This window comes from Myotis daubentonii, chromosome 2 (assembly GCF_963259705.1).
Source record: "Myotis daubentonii chromosome 2, mMyoDau2.1, whole genome shotgun sequence".
Taxonomy (NCBI): domain Eukaryota; kingdom Metazoa; phylum Chordata; class Mammalia; order Chiroptera; family Vespertilionidae; genus Myotis; species Myotis daubentonii.
The window spans coordinates 72,065,474-72,090,005 of NC_081841.1; the positions used below are offsets into that span (position 1 = coordinate 72,065,474).

Consider the following 24,532-nt stretch of genomic DNA (forward strand, 5'->3'; position numbering starts at 1 on the left):
CCCTTCAGGATGGGGGTCCCCACTGGGGTGCCTGGCCAGCCTGAGTGAGGGGCTGAGGGCTGTTTTCAGGCTGGCGGGTGACAGAAGCTCCCAACCACTCCTTTTTTTCTTTTTCTTTTTTTATTCTGGGCCAGCTTTAGCTCTGAGGCTCCAGCTCTTAGGCCTCCGCTGCTGAAAGTAGGTATCTGGTTTGTTTCGGTTTGAAACACTGTATAACTCCAGCTTTGACTCCAGCTCTGAGATCCCAGCTCGCTGAAAGCTGGTTTCTGGGTTTTTTTTTTAGCTTCTATGTTTGTTACAATGTTCAAACTGCAGGCTCAGAGGCCTGCAAGGCAGGCGGGGAACGTTGGAGTCCTCCGTCACTGAAGCAAGCAAGCCTCATGTTAGTTTCAAGCTGCCTGGCTGCCGGCGCCATCTTGGCTGTCAGTTAATTTGCATATCTCCCTGATTAGCCAGTTGGAAGGGTAGCGGTCATACGCCAATTACCATGTTTCTCTTTTATTAGTGTAGATTATTAGTTTACTGAAAAGGGGACCTTAGAGATTGTGTAATTCACCCCTGTCAATTTACTGACTAGGTAAAAGAGATTTTCAAGTCCTCCAGGCCTCCATCAATTTATTTAAATGCGTGGTATACAATAACACTGGTGCTTCTGGGAGCATAGGAAAGTACTTTGTTAATTAGGCAAAAGAACAGAAATGTTTATATAATGCCTCTGTTTCCTATTGGCCAGAAAGTTATTTTGTTTTGGTATAGCCTAGTTTATTCAAAACTATCGGCTAGATAGCAATGGCCTTCTCATCTTTTATCATGTGTATCATTAATAAACAAGATTTGCAAAAATACTACAAATATCACTCTCACAGAATTGTTACATTCTGCTGGTGTCTTTTAACCTTAGAAAATTGTGGTTATGTTTACATTTCAGTATACTTGTAAAGTGCTCCTGTTTTCAAGGACTATTACATTATTGCCATAATTTAATTTAGTTCAAGAACTATTTATTGATTACTAGATTCTGTACTAGTCTACGTGGATGAAAAGATGGGTAAAGCATGCTTTATTTCCTTAAATTCCAGGGAGTGAGAAAGATTATATTGTGGTAAATTATAATTATTATAATGATCATTATTATGAGTACAGATGTTTTTAACATGTTATGTGAGCCCAGAAAATAGACACCCACGTCAGTATTGGGAGAAGGCGTCCTGGAAGAGAAAGAGAAGGAGGAGGAGGGCTATGAGAACTGTATATGTGCAACTTTTCATGATTCCAGTTTTCTGGGGCTACAAATAAGTAACTTCCTCTTCATCCCTGCAGACATCAGTTCACGAATGCTTGAATCACATCTTTGTTTTCTCTTGGAATTGGCAAACGGACAGTTGGTTGACAAAGATATGTCCCCTATGTATTTCCCTTTTTATTCTCTGGTACTCAAAGGGCTAGTGGAGTTTCCAATCTCCACCAAGGTATCTTTCCACAAAGATCACACAAAAGTCTCTTAACAATGAATAACAAAAAAAATAATAATACAATAGTACACTTTTTAATTAAGCATTTCAGCAATTGCTTGAAAAATATCTGCCCTAAGCAACAGTTATGGTATCTTCTGCAGATATTGGGAAATATGTAGTAGATTGTTTATTGGTTTTATATGAATATTCAATGAATGAAGGCTAGAGTATGATATTTGGAAGAGTCTGCGGATTGTGCTTTTTATTTTTTTCCCAAGTTTCAAGCACTCAGAAACCAATTAATTTTAAAGAAAACAGCCAAATAGGTTGCTGTTTTACAAGCTACACATCTCAGTAGATTCAAGAGTTAACATTAACAGAAATTCAGAAGGTTTTAAAAATTAGTTTTTATCTTAGCTCAAAACAAATCAGTTAATATCAGTGCACTGAAACATCAGTTAATATAGTCTGGTTTTAATTTCCTTCTTATAAAAAGTAATCTCTTGTATGCCTAGAGATATATTTCATTGCAAGCTCCTATAAATTGGAGAAGGAGGAAGGGAGGGTATGTGTGTGTGTTTGGTGGGGGTCGAGGGATGGAAAGAGGAACTCTATAACTGCATATAGACAATCTTTTATTTAAATATCCTCATAACTCTCTTATCCATTGTCTTTGATTCCTAAATCAGTTCTTATGCCAACAGGAAAAAATATAGATATTATCTATAACTTCTTCCTAAAATATTAATAAAACACATTTGGTTATACATGGTATATTCTTTAAATTTGCTATTTTTCTTCCCTTTTTTTAGTGCCATTTCCCTGTGATGATGCAAATTTAGGGATACTACATTTCAGTGTGAGGACCCTAAATGTATTTCCGACTGAGCTGATTACTTTGAGCAAATGTAGTGTTCCATTCACTGGATTCCACACACTTCCCCTATATTGATTGCATTATCAGTAGTAGTAATCCCAGATATCATTACGAGCCAATTACACAAATGCATATATAATAACTTATTCACCAAGATTATCTAAGTCTTAATTTTGTAATGAACCTAGTCATCCTCTTGTCTAATTCAGTGTAGCTACATATTTTGATCTAGTAAGCTAAATGCAAATATATTGAATAATTGTAGTAGGTAATTACCTATAGATGTTTGTAACAGTACAAAATGAGGGCAATTTGAGTGTAATTTGTTTCTTATTCTATCTGAAGACTGCATTAGAGAAGGTTAACTGCTGTGAAAAATAGACCCAGACTTGTATTAAGATCAAACACAATAGAAATGTATTTCCTGGTCACCTAATGGAATTTGGTGTGAGAACTGATACTTGGGCCTGCAGTTATCCTAGGTGGGTGTGTGGCATATTCAATGTAAGACTTTCAAGCCCACCTGGGGTATTCATTTCATGGAAAAAGAGCATGGAGGAGCGAACGAGAGATGCCTATGAACTAATCCTGGCAGCGAAGAACCTTCATATTCTATTGGCTAAGGCAGGGGTCCTCAAACTACGGCTCATGGGCCACATGCAAATACAAATATTGTATTTGTTCCCATTTTGTTTTTTTACTTCAAAATAAGATATGTGCAGTGTGCATAGGAATTTGTTCATAGTTGTTTTTTTAAACTATAGTCCGGCCCTCCAACGGTCTGAGGGACAGTGAACTGGCCCCCTGTTTAAAAAGTTTGAGGACCCCTGGGCTAAGGTCACATGACCACATTTAACAACCTAGGAAATGGGGATTATGCTCTATCCTAGGAAGCAAAGGAGAGCATGGATTTTGGTGAGCAGTTAGCAGTTTTTGCCATAAGAAATCAAAACAGAACTTGCTCCCGATCTCTATCTAATGCCTTGCCATTATTTGGAATTCCTATCAAGCTTTCTTTACTTTTATTTTTTTTTATACCATGTCAGTGTCTTATAAAAACTAGATCCATGCCCTCTTAGACTTGTACATATTAAACAATTAAAGTATGAAAAGTATAAAAATTACAAAGTATTTTTTCAATATTTTAAACAAATAAATTATGCCCATGTTACTGTAATTATTTCTCAGCAGGTTAAATTTTAGATAAGTAGATTTGAATAAAAGGTTTATGGAGCTAAAACAAAATGCCTCTCAGTTCAACCCTCTTATTTTGCAGATAAGGAATATGAGGCTTGAAGAGATGAATTTATTTGCTTAATTGTGCAGGAAGTGTTAGTTGTTTCAGGCTCTTTCTCAAGGAGAGTCTCCTTCTGTAACATTTGTTGTCATGGTTTCTATTTGTAGACATATTGCCCACAAATCACATATCATTGAATAATGTCCACCCATTTATAGAAATGAAGTCAAACACAACAAATTGTAACTGATGTAACCTAGTATGTTTAAATCCTGAGAAAAGTAGACCCAGGCAACATTCCAGATTTTTTAAATTTATTTGAAGATGCGTAATAATTCGTTACTTAACTAAATTTTCTTTTTTAATAAAGTAATTTTCTGACTTATTTTGAAAAAAGAATAATGACTCCTAGGTAGATCTTCATTTCTAAAATTATATTATCCATGGCATGTGGATTATAAAATTTTAGAGGAGGCAAATTTCTGATTGCTATGCTATTTAATATTTAGAATGAAAAGTTAAGGGGAAACAAACTAAAAAATCTGAAATATTAAAACCTATGTTTCTTTTAAGGAAAAGAACCAAATAATTATTTTTTTATTAAACAATTGTATTGCTTTTTCAGTGGATGAGAACCCCTTAAAAGTAAAATTTAACTGTATTATTGAGATGCTACACTAGCAAAAAAGATAGTTTCTTATTTCACTGTTGCGATAGCCTAATTTCGTTGAAGATGTATAAAGTGGAAACTGTGTAAGAAAAGTGGCACAAGTCTAGATATACTCCAAATCATACAAACTTGAGACAATTTTGAAATGATGTGGGATTTTGGAGTTATTCTCACCATGCTTATTGACATCAGACATTAACTGGGGTTGACATTACTAGTATACCATGAGCGAACCCAAATCATGAGTGACACACTTTTTTTTTAATTCAAAGAAAACTGAAGCACAATCTTGAGAATTGGTTTTTATTAGAAACATTCTAAAGAGTGCTCCATGTTAATACTCATCTGGAGAGTAATTTTTGCTTTTCATATTGAGTAAGGATGAGATAATCGGGCAAATTTATCTTAAATGGAGATAAGCAAAGGCTTTGCTTCTTCCCTGCCCACCTTCCACCAAATGCACAGAGAAAGGGCCATCTAATCTTGTGATGCTACAAAAGAGCAGCAGTGTGAAAGGTAGGTAAAGGCGATAACTGGGTATTGGTTACTTTCATCTTTACCTGTGGCCTGTGCTAAAAGTCTGCATTCAGTTGATTATTAATGTAAAAAAACAACAGCAAAATATACAGTGTCACTGTATGTATGCATCAGGGACATCAAGGATAAGGCCGTCTTTTAATGCACTGTGGATTGTCATTTATATTGCATTGATTTGCAAGGATTTTATATGTACTCTACTAGGGAGTAGAGATATATGCTGCTTTTGGCTCCTTTTTTGGATAAACTCTCTTTAAAAGCAGGCAACAAGTGTTCAGATAATTTAAAAAAGCTTCAGTTTCATATTTTCCAAGGCATCTACCATTAGTTCACAAGATGACATGGCATTTATTTTGAAAGAAAAATAATAAATGATGAGTCTATTTTCTTAATAGTTTTGTAATTTGGAGCCTATTAAAATCTAACTGCTTTTCATAGGTGCTGTGGAAAGCATTTTTTAAAAAATGTCTGGCAGGTTTGGAGAATGCTTATGTGGTAAAGTAACACAGATATAGTCAGAACCCCAAGCTGCTACTTTAATTTTGATGATCATTTTGAACGCAATCTCTATTAAATATTACACACAGCTACATGAAACGTAAAGAGAACGCCAGAGGAATGGAAATTTTATTTCCGCAATCAATTATTTTCAATGACTTGTGACCTCTGAAGAGTTTCTCTAAAGAAATACACCTAGAGTTGATTTTATTCAAATTGCACAATTCTTTCTAAAACCATGCATGTTGGTGTTTATATGTTCACATAAATCTTTAACTGTCCCACTCTGTACATATTTAGGGGCATTGGCATCCTACGTAGAACTATATTTATGTAAAAAGTGAGTAATTTTGTTTTAAAACAGCGAGTATGTCTTCTTTATACCATGGTGAATCTTGCGTTCTGCCGTTTATTTGCATAAGTGAAATCTTCATTTTTGCATCATCATGTACCTATTTTGCATATAATTAACATTGGCGTTTTCTGGCTATGCAGAGCTGGCTATTTGCCTCAGAGTATTCCCCTGGAGATTATGCGATACCTGTCTGAGGAGAAGGATTTTCTCCCTTGGCACGCTGCCAGCCGAGCTCTTTATCCTCTCGATAAACTACTGGACCGCATGGAGAAATACAATGTCTTCAATGTAGGAAGATACATTTTCTTCTTTCTATTTTCAGATGATAAAGTATTTTCTCATTATCTGCTCGAGCCAGGTGACCCTGAGTTATTTTGATTCCTTCTAATTCATGTCATCATTTTTACCCTGATTTTCTGTGCAACAGTGATGACAATTACTTGAAGAAGTTTAATACAAGCTACTTTTTGTTCTGGCCTAAAAGTATCAATGAAGCTTAAGTGCCTCAGAATTTAAGAACAAATATACATGGCAAATTCTTAAAGTTCAAACTTACTTTCCAAGAGTTAAAGGGTTCTATGTTCACAAAGGACTTAACCTGGGTAGAAGGATTGCAAAGATCTTAACAGACTATAGACAGTTTTCGGTGGAGGCTCTCAGTCATTATTTTTATCCGAGAGGGCATAGTGAATTCAATTCACTTCCTTAATTAACAAGGATAAGATCAACATTGAGGCAAAAACCCATTCATAATTGGGTCCAAGGGGACACAAGAAAGCAAACAACAGATAATCCAAATAGACATGAAGACATGACAAACATTTCAAAATGTTACCTGACCAGATTTCCTAAGTTGCAAGCCTGGTAAACCAAAATTGCACTGCTGATACCATCTAATCTAATGTAATAATCATTTTGAATAAGATTAAGTAGTGCTAATGAGCTTTTGATTCCTAAATGTCTTATCACCAGTGAGACTTTTGCAGATGAGAATATACCTCTATGCTTTTTATCACCTTTGAGCACTATTATTTGCATTCAGTTATTTTAAGAGTCTTCCTTATGTTTTACAAAATTATTCTATTTCTTATTCTATTTCTGTTAATTAACCTACACATTTGGAATTACGATGACCATAGCTATAAAAATCTATTTATTAGAACCAGCTAAATTGTCTGATGTCTATCAGAATTGTTTCTTTTTATCTTATCCTAAACCTACATGAAAACATCTGTTTTAAATTATTTTTAAACTAGAGGCCTGATGCACAGAATTTGTGCACTTGGCTGGGGGGGGGGGGTGGAGAACTCAGCCAGGCCTGCACCATCTCTCAGTCCGGGAGCCCTCAGAAGATGTTTGACTGACGGCTTAGGTCCTTAGCATTGCCACAGAAGTGGGAGAGGCTCCCGAGACCGCCCTGCACTCACTAGCCGTGAGCCCTGCTTCTGGCTGAGCAGTGCTCCCCCTGTGGGAGCGCACTGACCATTAGGGGGCAGCTCCTGTGTTGAGCATCTGCCCCTTGGTGGTCAGTGTATGTCATAGCAACTGGTCATTCCACCAGTTGGTCAATTTGCGTATTAGCCTTTTATTATATAGGATGGGAATAATTTTGGCTTGACTGTTAGTTTTGTCCAAACCCTTAAAACAGTCATACAAAGAAATGTGTCACTACAGTTATGGCATAATTTTTCTGTGCTGGAGAAAGACTTATTAAACTTCCCTTTTCTCAACACAGAAACACTACAATATTAAACTTTTGTAAAAGTAAAATACATTTTACTATATATTTGTACTTTTGTATACCACATCAGACACCTCAATTTCAGTAAAAGTTAAGAACTGCTTTTACTGTAATTTTAGTGCTTTCATTCCTTTGATGAAATTCAGGACTACATTAAAGTTAGGAGAGCATACCTTACATTGCTATTAATATTTAAATACCATGTCATTTTACTAAAGATTGTTCTGTGCATGTCAGATTCAACAATGGTAGGCTATTGGCTGGGTCTACATATAAGCTTACATTAAATATGCTCTATTAATATAAAATGCATAAATATTAGGTACTCATTTTAATAAACTATATCCACATACATTTGTATATAAGTATGCATGACTATCATTATTTCTACTTCTTTGTTTTGCTATAAAAATTGACATAAAAATAATAGTGCAAATCATTCAATAAGAAGTAAATAGTGGACTTCTATCATAGCAATTGAATTTTATTCTTATTATCCATATTTGAAATACTAAGTTTAATAAAGTTATAATAGATTATTACCATGCCTAAATTTTACATATATTTCAAAGTATTTAGAAAATATTTTAATTTCAGTATATATTTTAATTGTCATAATGGAGAGGTTTGAAACTGACATTACCTTTATTTCCCCTATCCCTGTTTAGGAATATATTTTAAAGCAAGTTGCAACAACATACATCAAGCTTGGATGGCCAAAAAACAGTTTTAATGGATCTCTTGTTCAAGCGTCCTACCAACATGAGTACTGTTTTATTTTATTACTTGCTTCTTTTCCCCTGACTGAAGTGTACAATAATATACTACTAGTACCATTGTCACTTTAGCAGCTTGAAAAGATCTTGCACTCATTTTGCATTTTTTATTTCCCTTTCCTGGGAAGACTGCTGGTGGGGAATATAGTTACCACCTCCTGGTACTGAGATCATAGGCCTTTCCTTGTTATGTTTTAATTTAAGATCTGCTTTTTTTTTAATATTTTATTGATTTTTCACAGAGAGGAAGGGAGAGAGAGATAGAGAGTTAGAAACATCGATGAGAGAGAAACATCGATCAGCTGCCCCCTGCACATCTCCCACTGGGGATGTGCCTGCAACCCAGGTACATGCCCTTGACCGGAATCGAACCTGGGACCCCTCAGTCCGCAGGCTGACGCTCTATCCACTGAGCCAAACCAGTTTCGGCTGCTTTTTTTTTTTTTTTTTTTTTTTTTGGTGAGGTTGAGTTCTGAATCCATGCCCCTCAGAGTAGAACTGTTTCCAGAGCAGATTTTTAATATGATTAACTTCTACTCTTTCCTGTCTCACTCAGGAAATCAGGATTTCCATATCTGAATACTATTTTTCTGCTAATTATTCACTTATCTATGTAGTGTAATGTAATGACTTACCCTTTCTCCCTAGATATTAACACTGCTTTCATTTTTTTTTCCTTTGATGATACATAAGAGAACTCCGTCGGGAAGTTATAATGCTGGCCTGCAGCTTTGGCAACAAGCACTGTCACCAACAGGCATCGACACTTATTTCAGATTGGATTTCCAGCAACAGGAACAGGTAAATGCAACCAAATCCTGAAATTTCCATATGACCTAATAATGCTTTCAGATTCTCAGTGGATGCATTCCGCTTTATCTGCTGGAGAAAACCAGGACAAGAAAAAAAGACACTGCAAAACTTGGGTTCAGGTCCACAGCTTACTAGGCAACAGCATGAAACCCACAATGCATTTATCTTTGCAAGGTTTGATTGAGTTTTGAAATAACTCTAGAAAATCAGACCCTTATTCATCATCTATAGGTGTCAATTTATTTTGAATTTTGATGGCGTAGCTATCTCATGAGAACAAAATAATTAAATGCAGGCCAAACTTTAAGGTTGTTTATAAAGGTTGTGGTATTTATTCATTAAACAACTGCAAGCATATGATATAAGGGGGCATAGTGTTAATATTAAAAACTAAACACAAAAAGGTTATAAAAAAGATCTTTACTCTTTTAGTGACCCTTGGCAAAGACCTTAAACTTATATCTTATCTTGGAATTTCACAGTCAGTATTTTAATACATTATGGAGGTTAAAATTATTTAATATAATTACTTTCAATAAGAATATTACACTAAATGTCACTCATTAATGTTAATGCAAAGAATATTCAACATAAAAAAATAGAGGTCAGTGATCTTCTTATTGCAGTTTTTTAAACATTTTTAGGTGGATTTATATTTCCAAAGATCATATTTTTATTGCTTTTTGCATTTTGGGTAATTTATAATCAGTCCTCTCCAGCCTTTGGCCACTGATCAGAAGGTGAGTCTGATCAGAAGGCTGAGGAACTAGGGGATAATTTGTTCAGATGAATCTATTCTACATGCCACAATAAACTGGCCCCTGATCTGAGTGGCTGGGGTGACCCCATGGGCAATGGATTTGCTCTAGTTGAGCATAGAGAACCACAGAAAATATGACGTACTTATGAAACAAATTGGTATTGGCCTTGTTGAGAATCATTTAGATTTATTTGTCATATCTGACTCCAGGTCAAAAGGTAGTTATCCTGCTTTAAAACTCTGAGGGAAACCTTTTACTGAATTACTTAGTAATTTGTCATAATTTCTCACCTTCTCTAGCATTTTCCTGTTTGCCCTTTAAGTTAATCATTTCTGGTCTTATACCGAGCCAAGAAGGAAAATATTTTATCATTATTATCTCCCAATCGATCCATCAAATACTTGAAGACAGTGATTAAACCTGTCCTTAGTCTTCCCTAGAACTAAAGCATCTTCATCGTTCAACTTTACTAATGATTATCTTTTTTGCTAAGTCTTCTGAAAACTATTATTCAGACTTAAAATATTATAAAAACTTTATTCCTATTTTTACCACCTCCTTTAATTCTACCACATTGAGGTAAACTATGAAAACATAAGTATTTATTCAAAGTGAAATCATACAAAATTTTATTAAAGATACATAATCATGTGTGCATATGAGAAAAAAGGTGAAATGCATTATTTAAAAATTGTGGTTTCTCTTCCCCTGTTTTTTGTTTGATTATTTTTTGTTTGTTTATTTTCTTTTTTTTAATCAACACAGGCCTTTTCTCAGAGCTGATGTTTTTTAACAATTTAATGAATTTACTCTTATTAACATACTAGAGGCCCGGTGCACAAAAATTTGTGCACTCGGGGCAGGGCGGGGGGTGCAGGCCTCAGCCCAGCCTGTGCCCTCTCACAGTCTGAGACCCCTCAGGGGATGACCACCTGCTGGCTTAGGCCTGCTCCCCGGGGGATTGGGCCTAAGCTGGCAATCAGACATCCCTCTGGCAGCCCGGCAGCCCTCAGGGGATGTCCACTTGCCAGCAGGGAGCAGACCTAAGCTGCAGTCGGACATCCTTAGCGCTGTTGAGGAGGCAGGAGAGGCTCCCACCACCACCGCTGTACTGGCAGCCATCAGCCTAGCCTGTGGCTGAGCAGAGCTCCCCCATGTGGGAGCGCACTGACCACCAGAGGGCAGCTCCTGCATTGAGCGTCTGCCACCTGGTGGTCAGTGTGTGTGTCATAGTGACCAGTCATTCCCAGTCTTTCTGCTGTTAGGGTCAGTTTGCATATTACCCTTTTACTATATAGGATAGAGGCCTGGTACACGGGTGGCGGCTAGCTGGTTTGCCTTGAAGGGTGTCCCAGATCCGGGTGGGTGTCCCACTTGGGTGCCTGGCCAGCCTGGGTGAGGCGCTTATGGCTGTTTTCAGCTGGTCACACCCTCTTCAGGGTGGGGGTCCCCACTGGGGTACCTGGCCACCCTGGATGAGGGGCTGAGGGCCGTTTTCAGGCTGGCCAGCAACTGAAGCTCCCAGCCTCTCCTTTTTTCTTTTTTTTTTTTTTATTCTGGGATTTATTTACCTTCTATAATTGAAACTTTGTTGCCATCACTGGGGCTGAGAGCTGGCTCCTACTCGCTCTAGCTCTGAGGCCACGGCCTGCTGAAAGCAGGTATCTGGAGTTTGTTTAGCTTCTATAATTGAAACTTTGTTGCTTTTGGAGCTCAGAGCTGGGCCTAGGCAGCTGGGAACCTTTGCTTCCTCCATCACTGGAGCAAGCAAGCCTCCTGCTTGCTTCACCTGCGTGTCTGCCGGGCCACCATCTTGGTTGGGTCAATTTGCATATTGTGCTGATTAGCCAGTGGGAGGTGTAGCGAAAGTACAGTCAATTACCATGTTTGTCTATTATTAGATAGGATATTCTTACCATTTATTAAAATTGGACTCGTACCATTGCATTACCATAATTTCTCTAGAGTGTTCAAGCCCAATATCTCTTCCTACATTTAAAAATATAACTTTGGGAAAATGCTATTTTTTAAATAATACACCTGACACAATTTTATTGAGTGATTCTCAATACCAGCTGGTAGCTGGAAAGCAGAGAAGAAGCAGAGCTCAAATAGCGATACTTTGAAGCAAGAACAGGGTTAAAACACAAGGAAGGGAGGGATGGCGACCTTGGAGGAGTAAATCTGCCTCTTGAAGGATGGGTAGGACTGTTACATGGACAAGGTCAGACTGAAGGTATGGGTAGGTGTGTCTGATGAGTATGTAGAGTGCAGAGATGGGCATTCCCAGAAGAAGGCAGGCACGCAGATTGATGTTTCCTTTGATTGTTGTCATTTTATGACTTTCAAGTTGGAAGAACCTATCATTCCCATAATCCCTTATCAATGAAAGCTCATGAAGAAGGTGTCAGCTCATTTTGGTTTTGATAACTCTGCCATTTCTTCATGATAAAACAATTAAAATTAGACCTAATACTTTAAGGTGCTTTTGTTATTTTCATCATCATTTTTATACTTTCCTGCTTTGTGTTCTTTTGTAGCAGTGCAAGTAAACATGCTAAGTGAAACTAGCTCTGTGTTGACTAAAATTTGCTCAACCAACCATATGACATGCCCCAGCACATACAAGTGACCTCCTGTGCGAGGGTACGTGATACTTACTGAGCTAACTATGTGTGAAGATCAGAGGTTTAATTTGTATTTTGGGGATGACACCTTAATAATAAAACAATAATGCAGTCCTGTAGTTGGTGCTGAGTTTAACTTTTTTTTTTCTTTTTCTGAGTTTAACTTTCTTATACTGAGTCACTAAAGTGAACTGCAAGTTTTCTTCTTAAATGAGCCTGGAACAACAGACCAGTCAATTTTGTTTGTTTGCTTGTTTTCATTTAAGTGGAACCTTAAAAATAATCTTTAAAAAACCTCCAAGGTACTGAAATTGTATACTTATAAAATATTTTGGGAGATGCTCTGGATTTATGTTAATAAATCTAAAAGAAAGCGAGGCATGGAAGTAGCAGGGATTACAAATATTTGGGGTGTTGTGCTGCTATATAGCCTAATCTTATATGCTGGGGAGATAGGTTACATCAGTGACATTGGGTTCAGAAAAGTGAAATTGATGTGAAAGCTGATGCAGAGCAAGACAACAGAACCAAAAAGTGCAATAAAAAGCTAGAAATGGTAGCAGCAGAGAGAAAAAAAATTCAAGAATTACAGTGGGTGATGAATTGAATGAGTAAATGTTCTGATTCCTGTTAAAATATTCAAATGCCATAGTGCTTTGAATTGTAATGGTGATGTCATGCATAAAAACATATTGAGCTACATTCAGGTCTTGTTAGGCTGTGAATTGGGGACTAAGTTCAGCAGACACCACATTTCAGAAAAGAGACAAATTGCTGAGCATTTGGTAGAGAACAATGCAAGAGATAAAAAGATCTTGACAATACAGATACAAAGGGAGGTTGGAGACTTGAAAATTTCACTCTAAAAAAAAGACATAGAAAGATGTTAGCCTTTTTGTCTGGATAAAAAGCATAAGAAAGGGGACAGCTAGTGGTTTCTTTCACTGGTTGGTGCAAATAAACAAGAAATAATTGGCCTGAGCTTCACTGAGTAAAATATAGAGAATCTTTCATTATTGCAGGTGAATTGTCATTTGAAAACCTCTGTATCAAAACACTGTTGAGCCTGGCCTCTGTGGCTCAGTGATTGAGCATTGACCCATGAACCAGGAGGTCACAGTTAGATTCTGGGTCAGGGCATATGCCCAGGTTTCTGGCTTAATCCCCAGTAGGTGTGTGCAGGAGACAGCCAATCAGTGATTCTCTCTCTCATCATTGAAGTTTCTATCTTTCTCCTATTCTCTGAAATCAATAAAAACATAAACAAACAACCCAAAAAACAGTTGAGATTTACAGTTAAGTATACAGAGATCACAATATAGCAATGTGAAGTTTTCTTGAATAAAAATTTAACCTGAAATTAAATGTGTCCACAATAACACAGTCCATTACTTTTGTAGTAATGTATTATTTTTCAAATAATGTTAAAATGTACAATTTAAAGCTTTAAGCCAATACAGATGAAGATTTAAAGTATTTAATTAAAAATATACTTAATAGATAGATATCTACTCCCTAACATATATAAATTGGTAGCTGTATCATCATTGTACTTAAAAAAAAATAACGTGAAACAACAGAATACCTTGTACATTCTGGGTCATGCAAAATGTTTATTGAATTGAAACAAATTAGAAATTTTTGTTGAATTTGGAAAAATCAAGTCCATTTCATGATAAAAATTATAAGAAGAGGAGCATCTCTGGAGTTTTAAAGCATACATAATACATAAACCTCACTACTCATGCAATTAACTATAATGTTACTAATATTACTAGTAGCCTGGTGCATGAAATTCGTGCACATTAAAAGGGAATTAATTGCCCTAACCGGTTTGGCTCACTGGATAGAGCATTGGCCTGTGGACTCAAGGGTCCCAGGTTTGATTCTGGTCAAGGGCATGTACCTTGGTTGCAGGCACATCCCCAGTGGGGAGTTTGCAGGAGGCAGCTGATTGATGTTTCTCTCTCATCGATGTTTCTAATTCTCTATTCCTTTCCCTTTCTCTCTGTAAAAAATCAATAAAATATATTTTTCTAAAAAGGGAATTAATTAGCAGAGATATTTTAATATTGCTATTTGCCCTTTCTCTATAATAGAAGTTTGAGAGATGAAAGGAAATTAGTAAAATATATATGAAAATAATATATAAATTTATTAATAAATAAATAGTAACAAAAGGATATAACAACAGAGGCATGATATAAAAACAACAAAAACATGATATAAAAACAACAGTGATGCAAACAATGACTGATAAAGTGATTCAACTTATTCTAATATCTCCCTGTATACCACATTAAGAGTGAAAACACTCAGAGTGCTTGACTAATTTCCCTTGTGATGAAGTACTTAGAACTTTAACTGTAACATCACATGCTCTCCAAACTCGAGAGAAAGCAACAAAAAACTGACCATGTGCAAAAACGGATTCAGGTAGGAACATGCCTACTCTGTCTAGAGTTTGTCCTTGTGATTTATTAATAGTCATCACAAATGCTGGCATCACGGGAAACCGTCGTCAAATCAATTTAAATGGGAGGCCAGTGTCAGATGGGGACAAATTAATTCTTGGAATCAGAACAGCTTCTCCCTCTGCAGATCCTGTTAATACTTCAGCTTTGATAATGTTAGGTTGTAATCTTTTGATAATAAATCTGGTACCATTACAGAGACCCCATTTACTATTGAGATTTCTCAATAGCATGATGATTGCACCCACTTTCAATTTTAATTTATGACACGGCATTCCCGAAGGAGTAATACTATTCAGAAATTTGATGGGGAAATTTTCCTTTGTTTCTTTGTTATGGGGTGGGGCCACAACATTAGTAACAAAGAAACAGAATTAAAACTTTATTGTGGGGAGCTGCTATGGTGTTTTGGACAGGTTCAAGCCTTGGACTGAGGAGAGGGCACAGTCCTCTCATTGCCACGTGCAAGTCCCAGCTTGGAGGGCAGGGCCCTCCCAGCACAATTATAACCAACAGCTGTAGTTGTAAGCTTGAACCTATGTTCCGAACCCCACGTGCCTGAGTGATGTGGGCTTGATAGAGTTCAGGTGCATGTAGTTGAGTAGGATTGAAACCCAGGAGAATGTTTGTAAACATCTTGGTCAGGCCCTTACTTTGTCTGGTAGCATCTGCTATAAAATAAAGGCATGGCTGTGGGTGTGGTCGCTGTCTCTCAGAGAAGCAGTGTCACTTTGAGACCCGGTTTTCATTCTCTTGACTATCCTTTCTAAGTCTTTCAGCTGCCCCACTCAAGTTCACCCCTGGCTGTGCTGGCGTGGCACACTTTGGAAAGATCTGCCTCCAAGCTCCCTGGGCGGGTTCCTGCCTCAAACTCTGCCCTTACATGAAACAGCTTGGGGGAGGGTGCAGCCATTGCCAAGACAACCCCTGTAGGACTGACTTCTTTCTGCTAGGTCGCTGTTCATTTGTCTATATGTGACGAATACCACCCATGGTTTTTATATAAGTAGATAGTCTTTAACAATGATAATCAGAATGAAAACTGCATTTACTTTGTTGAGTATTTATTACATTTTAGACATTGGGCTAAAGTGCTTTCTGAGTATGAACTCATCATTTTTATTTTCATTTTTACAATAGACAAATCCCAAACTCACAGTTATGTCACTTGACAAGATTATATAACATTAGGTGGTGGATCTGGGCTTCTCCTTCAGCCTGCCTGCTCTCTCACCCTTACTTCAACTGATTTTGTGGTGGTGTGTCAAGTTTCCATATATCAGTAATATATGTTTACTCCAAAAATGAGAAAACAATAAAGACAGCCAACAGATCTCAGGTACTCTCTGTGCTGAGTATAAGCAGTAATTTTATGCAGATTGTGCTACATGGCATAAGTCTCTGGTACTTAATTCTGATCATGCATGAAAATCATTGAACGGTTTCTAGCCCCCACCTCCAGAATCCTGATTCCGTCAGTGGACTGGAGCCCAATAATTTATATTTACAACAAGTTCCCTGGTTTTGCTGCTGCTGATAATCTGGGACCACAGTTTGGGTACAGTGTGGGGAAAGGTTACTGTCTTCAAAATCAGAGACACCAGTGATCAAATTGCACATGTTCCACTAAATGACCTTAGGAAAATCACTTGGTTTTATCATCTGAAAAATGGCGATAATTGTTACTAACCGCACAAGTCATGAGAAATATATAAAGGAATGCCAAATGGTATCTGGGTCTTATAAAAAATCATAAAACATTAATAATCTTTGGAATTACCTTGTAACTTTTTGACCACCCCTCCATCATGGGCAATGTGCCTTTTAAATGAGGAAATGAGGAACAGTAGAGAATAGAACATTATAGAACATTTATAAAGTGCCTTCAAAATTAGACCACTTTCTATGAGTTGAGCATATAAGGATGTAACCTATAACATAAAAGATAAAAGAAAATATCATGATAGAGATTCTTAATTAGAAGTATGGGGACATTTGCCCTTTCTTCCTCCCTTGTTTTAAGAAATACTGCCTTTTATGGCTTCAATGTAAACATTACTTTTTCTTTCCTCCCCTTAACAGCTGATATTTATGGCACAAATCCCTCCATCAGCCATCATACGTCATTTTATCTCACAGGGTACAGACCTCCAGCTAAGCTCCTCTCTTTGGTGTCTGCTCTCTGTCCATTAACTTGTGCTTTTCTTATGTGAGAACATAAACATGGAAGCAGAAAGGGCCCTTTCCATCATGGTCCAGAATCCTCATGTTTTCTTCCCCTAAAACATAGATCCTAACTTATTGTCCATGTTTCTAAGTTATTGTGGTCTTCTGTTCTTTATATCACTTTTTGTATTCTTCTTACTGTATGTTGGCCTACTACAAATCAATCATGTAAATCATAACTTAAAGTTATACCAGCCAGACCTGGCATTTTAGGGCTCAGTGATCAGCATCAGTGTTTTCCAGACAAGTGAACACAGCAGGGAGTCTGTATGGAGTAGCGGAAAGGACAGGGCTGTCCAAACCCCGGTGAGCCGGGGTGAGGAATGAGCTTTGCTCCAGGTTTGTCATTAGACGGCTATGACTTTAGACAACACAGTCAGCTTCTCCAAATCTCGACCTTGTTTCTAAAGCAGGGGCGTGAGCTTCAAATATGCGGTACTTGCATGAGCTCTCACAGTCCGAAAGTTCATACTCACTGTGCATGAACATCAATCATACCATTTTCTGACATTTTGTCCACTTTGGGTTCTTTTTTTTTATCATATAAAAGATATATGTTTATTTTTATTGTATCTTTAAAGGGTATATATATCGAGCAGTTATGATGTGTCTAACACTGTGCTAGACACTCGGAGGGCAACATCCCTTCATTCAATGCCAGCCCCTGTTACTTGCTTGGCATTGAGAAAAGGTGGTTCACGTCCTAATGTTATTGGGGGGAGAGGTCCTCACCTCCACTGGTTGTTAGTGGGAGGGGGCTTCTTGAGATATCCCGAGAAAATGAGTTTTCTAAGGCTCTCATGGGAGGATGAGATATTGTAGAAAGTTTTATTTCCATGGAATCAAACCCCTGTGTTCCCAAGGTCCCATTTCCCTCAGTCCTGTCATAGAAGAAGCCCCATTTTGCTTTCAGCAGAGCCAAACCCAAAGCCAGTGGTCAGAGTTCTGGCTACACATTGGAGCAGTGTCCAGTCCAGCATCAGGCTAGCTTCCTTTGTGTTTCCTGCTGCATTCCATTAGTCCCTTGCGTGTGGGGTCTGCATGGCCGTGGGCCATATGGGAAAATGCAAGGAAGCAGGAACAAGAGAGCCACGAGCCTAGAAAGAGAGCTCCTTTGTTTGGGCCCTGCCCATTCTGGCCAGTGATCTCTGTCCCAGGTTTGACTGACAGCCACCTTCCCTACTCACTCCAATCCATTATGCATGGGTTCGTCTCCCTTTTGTTGGACCCCTTAAGCCAGGGGTCCTCAAACTACGGCCCACGGGCCACATGCAAATACAAATGTTGTATTTGTTCCCGTTTTGTTTTTTTACTTCAAAATAAGATATGTGCAGTGTGCATAGGAATTTGTTCATAGTTTTTTTAAAAAACTATAGTCCAGCCCTCCAACGGTCTGAGGGAGAGTGAACTGGCCCCCTGTTTAAAAAGTTTGAGGACCCCTGCTTAAGCCATCCTGGTTCCTAGGGAGTGTGAAATTGCAGGTTCCTGGTGAAGCTGCCCAAATGGCATGCCTATAATGTCTGCCCCCCCTTTGGCTCCTGTCCTATTATTAGTAACCAGCTAATTACAATGTTATCCCTTACAAACCCTAAAGATGAAGTGGCAGGGGCAGGACGAAATGTTGGAGGGAAGCAAAAGGTGCTCAGAATAAAAATAATTACACAAAACTAAAAAATGAAACTCAGATCTGAGAAACTGTCATGTGGAAATTGGACAAGATCAGGGAAGACTTCTAGCCTTTAGAGCTGGTGGTGGAAATGAGAAGACATGGACATATCTGAGCATGATTGAGGAAGGAAGAGTGACAGTAGATAATGATTATTTGAATATAAAGGATAAGAGAAAGGTATCAATGACAATTCACTAGAATAATCCAAAAGGCCTCAAATTTTTATGCATGTGAATTTCTTTTAAAAAAATAAATATTTTATTGATTTTTTGCAGAGAGGAAGGGAGAGGGATAGAGTTAGAAACATCGATGAGAGAGAAACATCGATCAGCTGCCTCCTGCACACCCCCTACTGGGGATGTGCCCGCCACCAAGGTACATGCCCTTGATGGGAATCGAACTTGGGACCCTTCAGTCTCCAGGCCTACTGAGCCAAACCGGTTAGGGTTGAATTTCTTAAAATAACATTTTAGAGTCTAATTCTAAAACTCTCCATAACACATAAGGATAATTGTAAGGATTTAACTTCTAGCATATTGTAAATAGACATTTTTTCAATAAAATTATTTCAAGATCTCTAACTGTATCTAATGGAATCAAACCACCATATCTATTTTATACCCACCATTAGTCATTTCAAATAGTCACAAATTTTATAGTTTTCTTTTGTCTTTCATCAAATTGTATTCTAATATAATACATTTTGCTTGAAAATACCTTTTGGATAACTATATCATACTTCTCTGTAATATAAAACACACACAGCATATTACAGACAAACAACTTTTTCATGTCATTATAAAATTTTGTTAAATTATTTTCTTAATTAGGTTTTCATTACAATTGCTATTAGTGTATAATGATAAACATAAATACATTGCAAACTTTGAATATCTAATTTTTTGTTTGATTTACCTTCATCCCATTAAGAATCTTGTTTTTTGAAATAAATTACATTGAAAACTTTGATAAATAATTTTCAAGTATAAAAATTATTAAGTACAAAAGTGAAAGTTGGGATTGGCCTTTTCCCTATTAGCTTATATATTCACAAATAAATATTACTCACTGCTAGAATGAGAAAAGTTTCAACATCAATTCCATTCATATTTTTCTGCTAAAGTACTGAGAAATCTTGTACATAAAAATAAATAAATTAGAATAGAAGGCATTTTGTTATAGCAATGTAACATAATTCTTCAAAATCTTTCCAAGTTTTGTGTCAGATATCACACAGTAATCTATCACTAAAATTTTTAAATTATCACCTGACAACTTAGCTTATTCTTCAAATTTTATGGGAGCAATGAAGTTTTACAAGTTGAAAGCTTATTTTTCCAGAAATCAATACCAATATTTAAAATTTTCTTTTTATTTGGTACTGCAGTGTAATGGACCCTCAGAATATATAAGCTAAGCAAATGAGAAATACGCCTTCTCATGGAAAGTGAGAGAAAGTGGGAGAAGGGTGTTTATGAAAAGAGAATTATCCATATAGATTTAGAATGTGGAACTTGATTGCCATAACACTATCCATATATGTAGGTACTCCTTGAAAAGTCTTCCTTTACACCTCAAGGAACAATTGCCTTTTTTTGAAGACCATTGCACCAGGAATGGAAAAAACAGCAGGTAGATGAGATTTCCTAGAAAACGAATATAACATAAGGAGAGGATTCAAGGTTAAGAACTGAAATATCACACCCTTGAGTAGCTGGGTATAATCCAGATGTGAGCATGACACTTGACGATTAACATTTACAGTGTATTTCAAAAATTGTTTATTTCCTCTACCAATTATCATATATTTTGTCATTTATCATTAATTCTTTCTACTATAAATGCAAAGAATTTTATCTGTTTATGTAATGATATAGATATGGATGTGTAAAATTAGTAGGTATTCTGAATTTATGTCTAGAATTTAATTTTTACAGATGTCCCCAAGAAACACCATTTTTAATATTACTTTAACTCATTTCCCATTAAAAGTACAACCACTTGCATTTTATTTTGCATTATAAAACAGGCAGTTTATAACTTAGTTTCAAAATAGCTCTCATAATTTTCTTACATGCATTAAACTATTTTACTCAAACCATTATTTTACTATGTTCATCAATACTGCCTTTACAAGTCATGTATCTCTTTACCTCCTACCAACACTTGGCATAAAAACTGTTTTGTTCCCTATCAGAATATCAAAAAAGATTTAATTATTAATTTTCTAAGAGTTTAGGAAGGATGCTATAAAGGGTATTTATATTCTCAATGGATAATGTTAAATAGCTTAAACCTGATTAACCTGCATTTTTAGTAGCTCACATTTTTACATGCTGTATCACATAAGGTAATACAGCATCCTGCACTGTGATTTGTTTGTCTAGTTCTTTATTTCACACTGTGCACAGTTGAAACATTGTTAATAGAGAACTTCATGCAGCACCCTGTGTGTTGAGGTGAGAGGAGAAAATATAGTGAATAACCTACTTGAAGGTACATAGTTTGCCCTAACTGGTTTGGCTCAGTGGATAGAGTGTCAGCCTGCAGACTGAAAGGTCCCAGGTTTGATTCTGGTCAAGGGCATGTACCTTGGTTGTGGGCACATTCCCAGTAGGGGGTGTGCAGGAGGCAGCTGATCGATGTTTCTCTCTCATGGATATTTCTAACTCTGTATCCCTCTCCCTTCCTCTCTGTAAAAAATCAATAAAATATATTTTAAAAAAAAGAAAAAGAAGGTACATAGTTTTATTTATTTATATCATATGCTTATCTATATTATAAAAGGCCTGTGGCCATAAGACTGTAACGACCAAATGACAGGTCACCGGGAGGTGCATGAAACACCTCTCAGTCCCTCCCCGCAGCCCCCGAGCTGCTCACCATGAAGGGGTGTGGCGGCGAGGCGGGACTGGAGACTGATGAGCGGTGGTGGCCGGGGGAGGGGGAGTCTCACGGAGCAGTGGCAGGGTGGGGTGAGCCTCATGGAGTAGTGGCAGGTTGCGGGGAGTCTCGCGGAGCAGTGGTGGGGTGAGGTGAGCCTCATGGAGCAGTCGAGGGGCAGCGGTCGTGAGCAATGTAGAGCATCCCGGGGCGGGGAGCTTCACTTAGTGTCCCAGAGGCCATGCGACAGAGGCCAGGTTAGGCCTAGCGACTCTACTTGCACACGATTTTGTGCGCTGGGCCTCTAGTAGTACATAATAAGGATTGTCACCTTCTTTCTGTCAGCTCTCTGTCCTAGGAATTTTATATTTCAACTAGAGGCCCAGTGCATGGATTTGTGCACTGGTGGGGTCCCTCAGCGTAGCCTGTGGGGATCGGGCCAAAACCAGCAGCCCAACACTGCCTGCCACTCCCGCCTGCCATTCCTGCTCATCCTGGCCCTGCTGCACCTGCTGACTCTGCTGCTCAGTAGGCTCGCTGCTGCTCTGCTGTGGTCTCTGGGCTGCGGCAGCCAGCCATGAGCCCTGCGCCTGGCTACTGTTGGTCAATTGAGTGGTGCTCGCACTGACTATTAGGGGAAAGCTCCTGCATTGAACGTTTGCCCCCTGGTGGTCAGTGCATGTCATAGCGAGTGGTCGACTGGTTGTTTGGTCATTCAATCATTCAATCGTTCAGTCTCTTAGGCTTTATAGCCGGTCACCTTGTTATGAATTCTTGCCTGCATAACCCCAGCCTACAGACTTAGAAATCGCTCATGAGCACTTTTAAAGCAGAAAGTGGTATGGGGACTTCCGGAATGAGTCATAGTTACCACCAAAGATGTCATCACCATTGACATTTTATTATCACTTTATCCTCTAGTTCTTTAAAGCTAAAGAATAAAATTTGTTAAGGTACTGCATTTCTCATTGTGATGGATGCCACATCACAGGGCCTGGTTCCCCTGTCCACATTTGGATATCTGGTTTTTAAATTTTAGCTCTGTTTCTAAAATAACTTAGTGTTGCTCATTTTCCATAGTAACAAGTCTACTTGATTTACTTAAGTAGTGTTCTTTCAGATTCTTACAGTACTTGATTTGGGTAGCAAATATATTTTGTTTCTGCCACATGCCTGACATACTAAAAGGCACCAAGTGGCAATCCAATCCTAAGCAAAAGGAAATAGTTTTTGCCTTCCTGAAGCTTACAGTCCAGTGGTAGACGGAGGCTGATCAGATGATATACTGTAAGATGTTAATCACATTGGGACCCAGAAGGGAGATTTATGTGAAAAGGACAATTTGACCTGGCAGTGAGATTGACATGCTTGCAGAGTGACAACTGACCTGCAGTCTACAGGAAAGTTATATGTTCATTAGGCAAAGAGGGAAAGGAGATATTAAACAGAAGGAACAGTATGTTCCTCCCCATCATTTCTTCATATTAAAGTGTTGTTATTTCCAAGGAGTTTAGCTGATTGGGCAGAATCTGCAGTTAACCAAGAACATCTTTTGGGAATTTTGTAAATGTTTTTATTTAATCAGTTTGTTTTGCTTTTGTTTGCTGAGTAGAGCAAAAATCCCAGTTAACTGATTATGCTCCTTCATCAAAGTTTTAGGGGGTCTCTTTTCTGAGATAGAAGTATGGTACCAACAGAAGTGTTTTGTGAAAGCTATATAAAAGAAAAATAATATATGAAATGCAATAAGTGTTCTTGCTATTTGAATTAATATTATTGTGAATTTCTTTGTTAAACTGGAATTTTTTTTTTATAATAAGTAATGACTACCTGACAATATTTGTATTAGTAGAGGTCACAGGGTACATAAAGTTCTCCACTGAGCCAAACCGGTTAGGGCTATAAAGTTCTCTATTAACAATGTCTCAACTGTGCACAGTGTGCCAAAAGTAGGTTTACAGATGTTCATATGGAAAATCTATAAATCTATAATACTATGCTAATTAGACGGACAGCTGAATGACCTTCTGGATGTCATTCCAGACGCCCTCTGGATGAAGACACCACAGTGGTGGGCGAGGCAGAGGTGGTTAGGGGAAATCAGTCAGGCAGGCAGTGTGGTTAGGGGTGATCAGGCAGGCAGGCAGGTGAGAAGTTAGGAGCCTGAGGTCCCGGATTGCAAGAGGATGCAGGCCGGGCTGAGGGACACCCCCACCCCTGTGCACAAATTTCGTGCACCAGGCCTCTAGTAATACAATAATTAATGAGATTACTTGCAAGAATATAGTCAATAATATTGTAAAAACTATGTGTGGTGCCAGGTGGTTACTAAAATCATTGGTAAATTATATAATATCTAACCACTATGCCATATACCTGCAATAAATATAAAATACAAAATAAAAAATACCACTTAAGTAATGTCTACACCTGCATATAGAAGAGGACTTTATTATCTTTCTTTTCCCAAAACTTCTCTGGAATTACTCTGAAAGCACTACTTTTCCTTGCATTTGGAGAATTCAATACATGCTAACTCGGTTCAGTCCATTATGGGATAAATATTTGACTTAATGTCCTACTTGAGAGACTAACTAACCTGGATGCATTTTTAATTCACTTTTGGTCTAGCAGGGATTGTAATTGCTTCAAGAGCTAATATAACTCCAGTTAGTGCATATTTCTATTCATTTTCTTATACTCAGATATAGTGTATAATATAAATGCATTAATAACTTTACATTCTAATTTAAAATGCAGAAATAATTATACACCTGTTTTCCTTTTCCCAACACTTTTGGCTTTTTCCTGAGATTTTACTTTAAAAAATTATATTACTAGTCATGTATAAAGGCAAATAGTCAATAGCATTTTCTCAAGGTGTTTTAATTTTTATAGAAGGATGCTTTTGAAGGTGACTTGATTTATTTTAAA

General features: G+C 37.6%; 1 protein-coding gene across 1 annotated transcript in view; it reads left to right on the forward strand.

Annotated features, from left to right (window-relative positions):
• TRHDE (thyrotropin releasing hormone degrading enzyme) overlaps positions 1-24,532 on the forward strand; it is a 394,910-nt gene that overhangs the window by 334,396 nt on the left and 35,982 nt on the right. Inside the window, exons 13-15 of the mRNA XM_059683656.1 lie at positions 5,769-5,916; positions 8,038-8,135; positions 8,839-8,946. Of these exons, the coding sequence (XP_059539639.1) occupies positions 5,769-5,916; positions 8,038-8,135; positions 8,839-8,946 (354 nt within the window). The remainder of the gene's footprint in view (positions 1-5,768; positions 5,917-8,037; positions 8,136-8,838; positions 8,947-24,532) is intronic.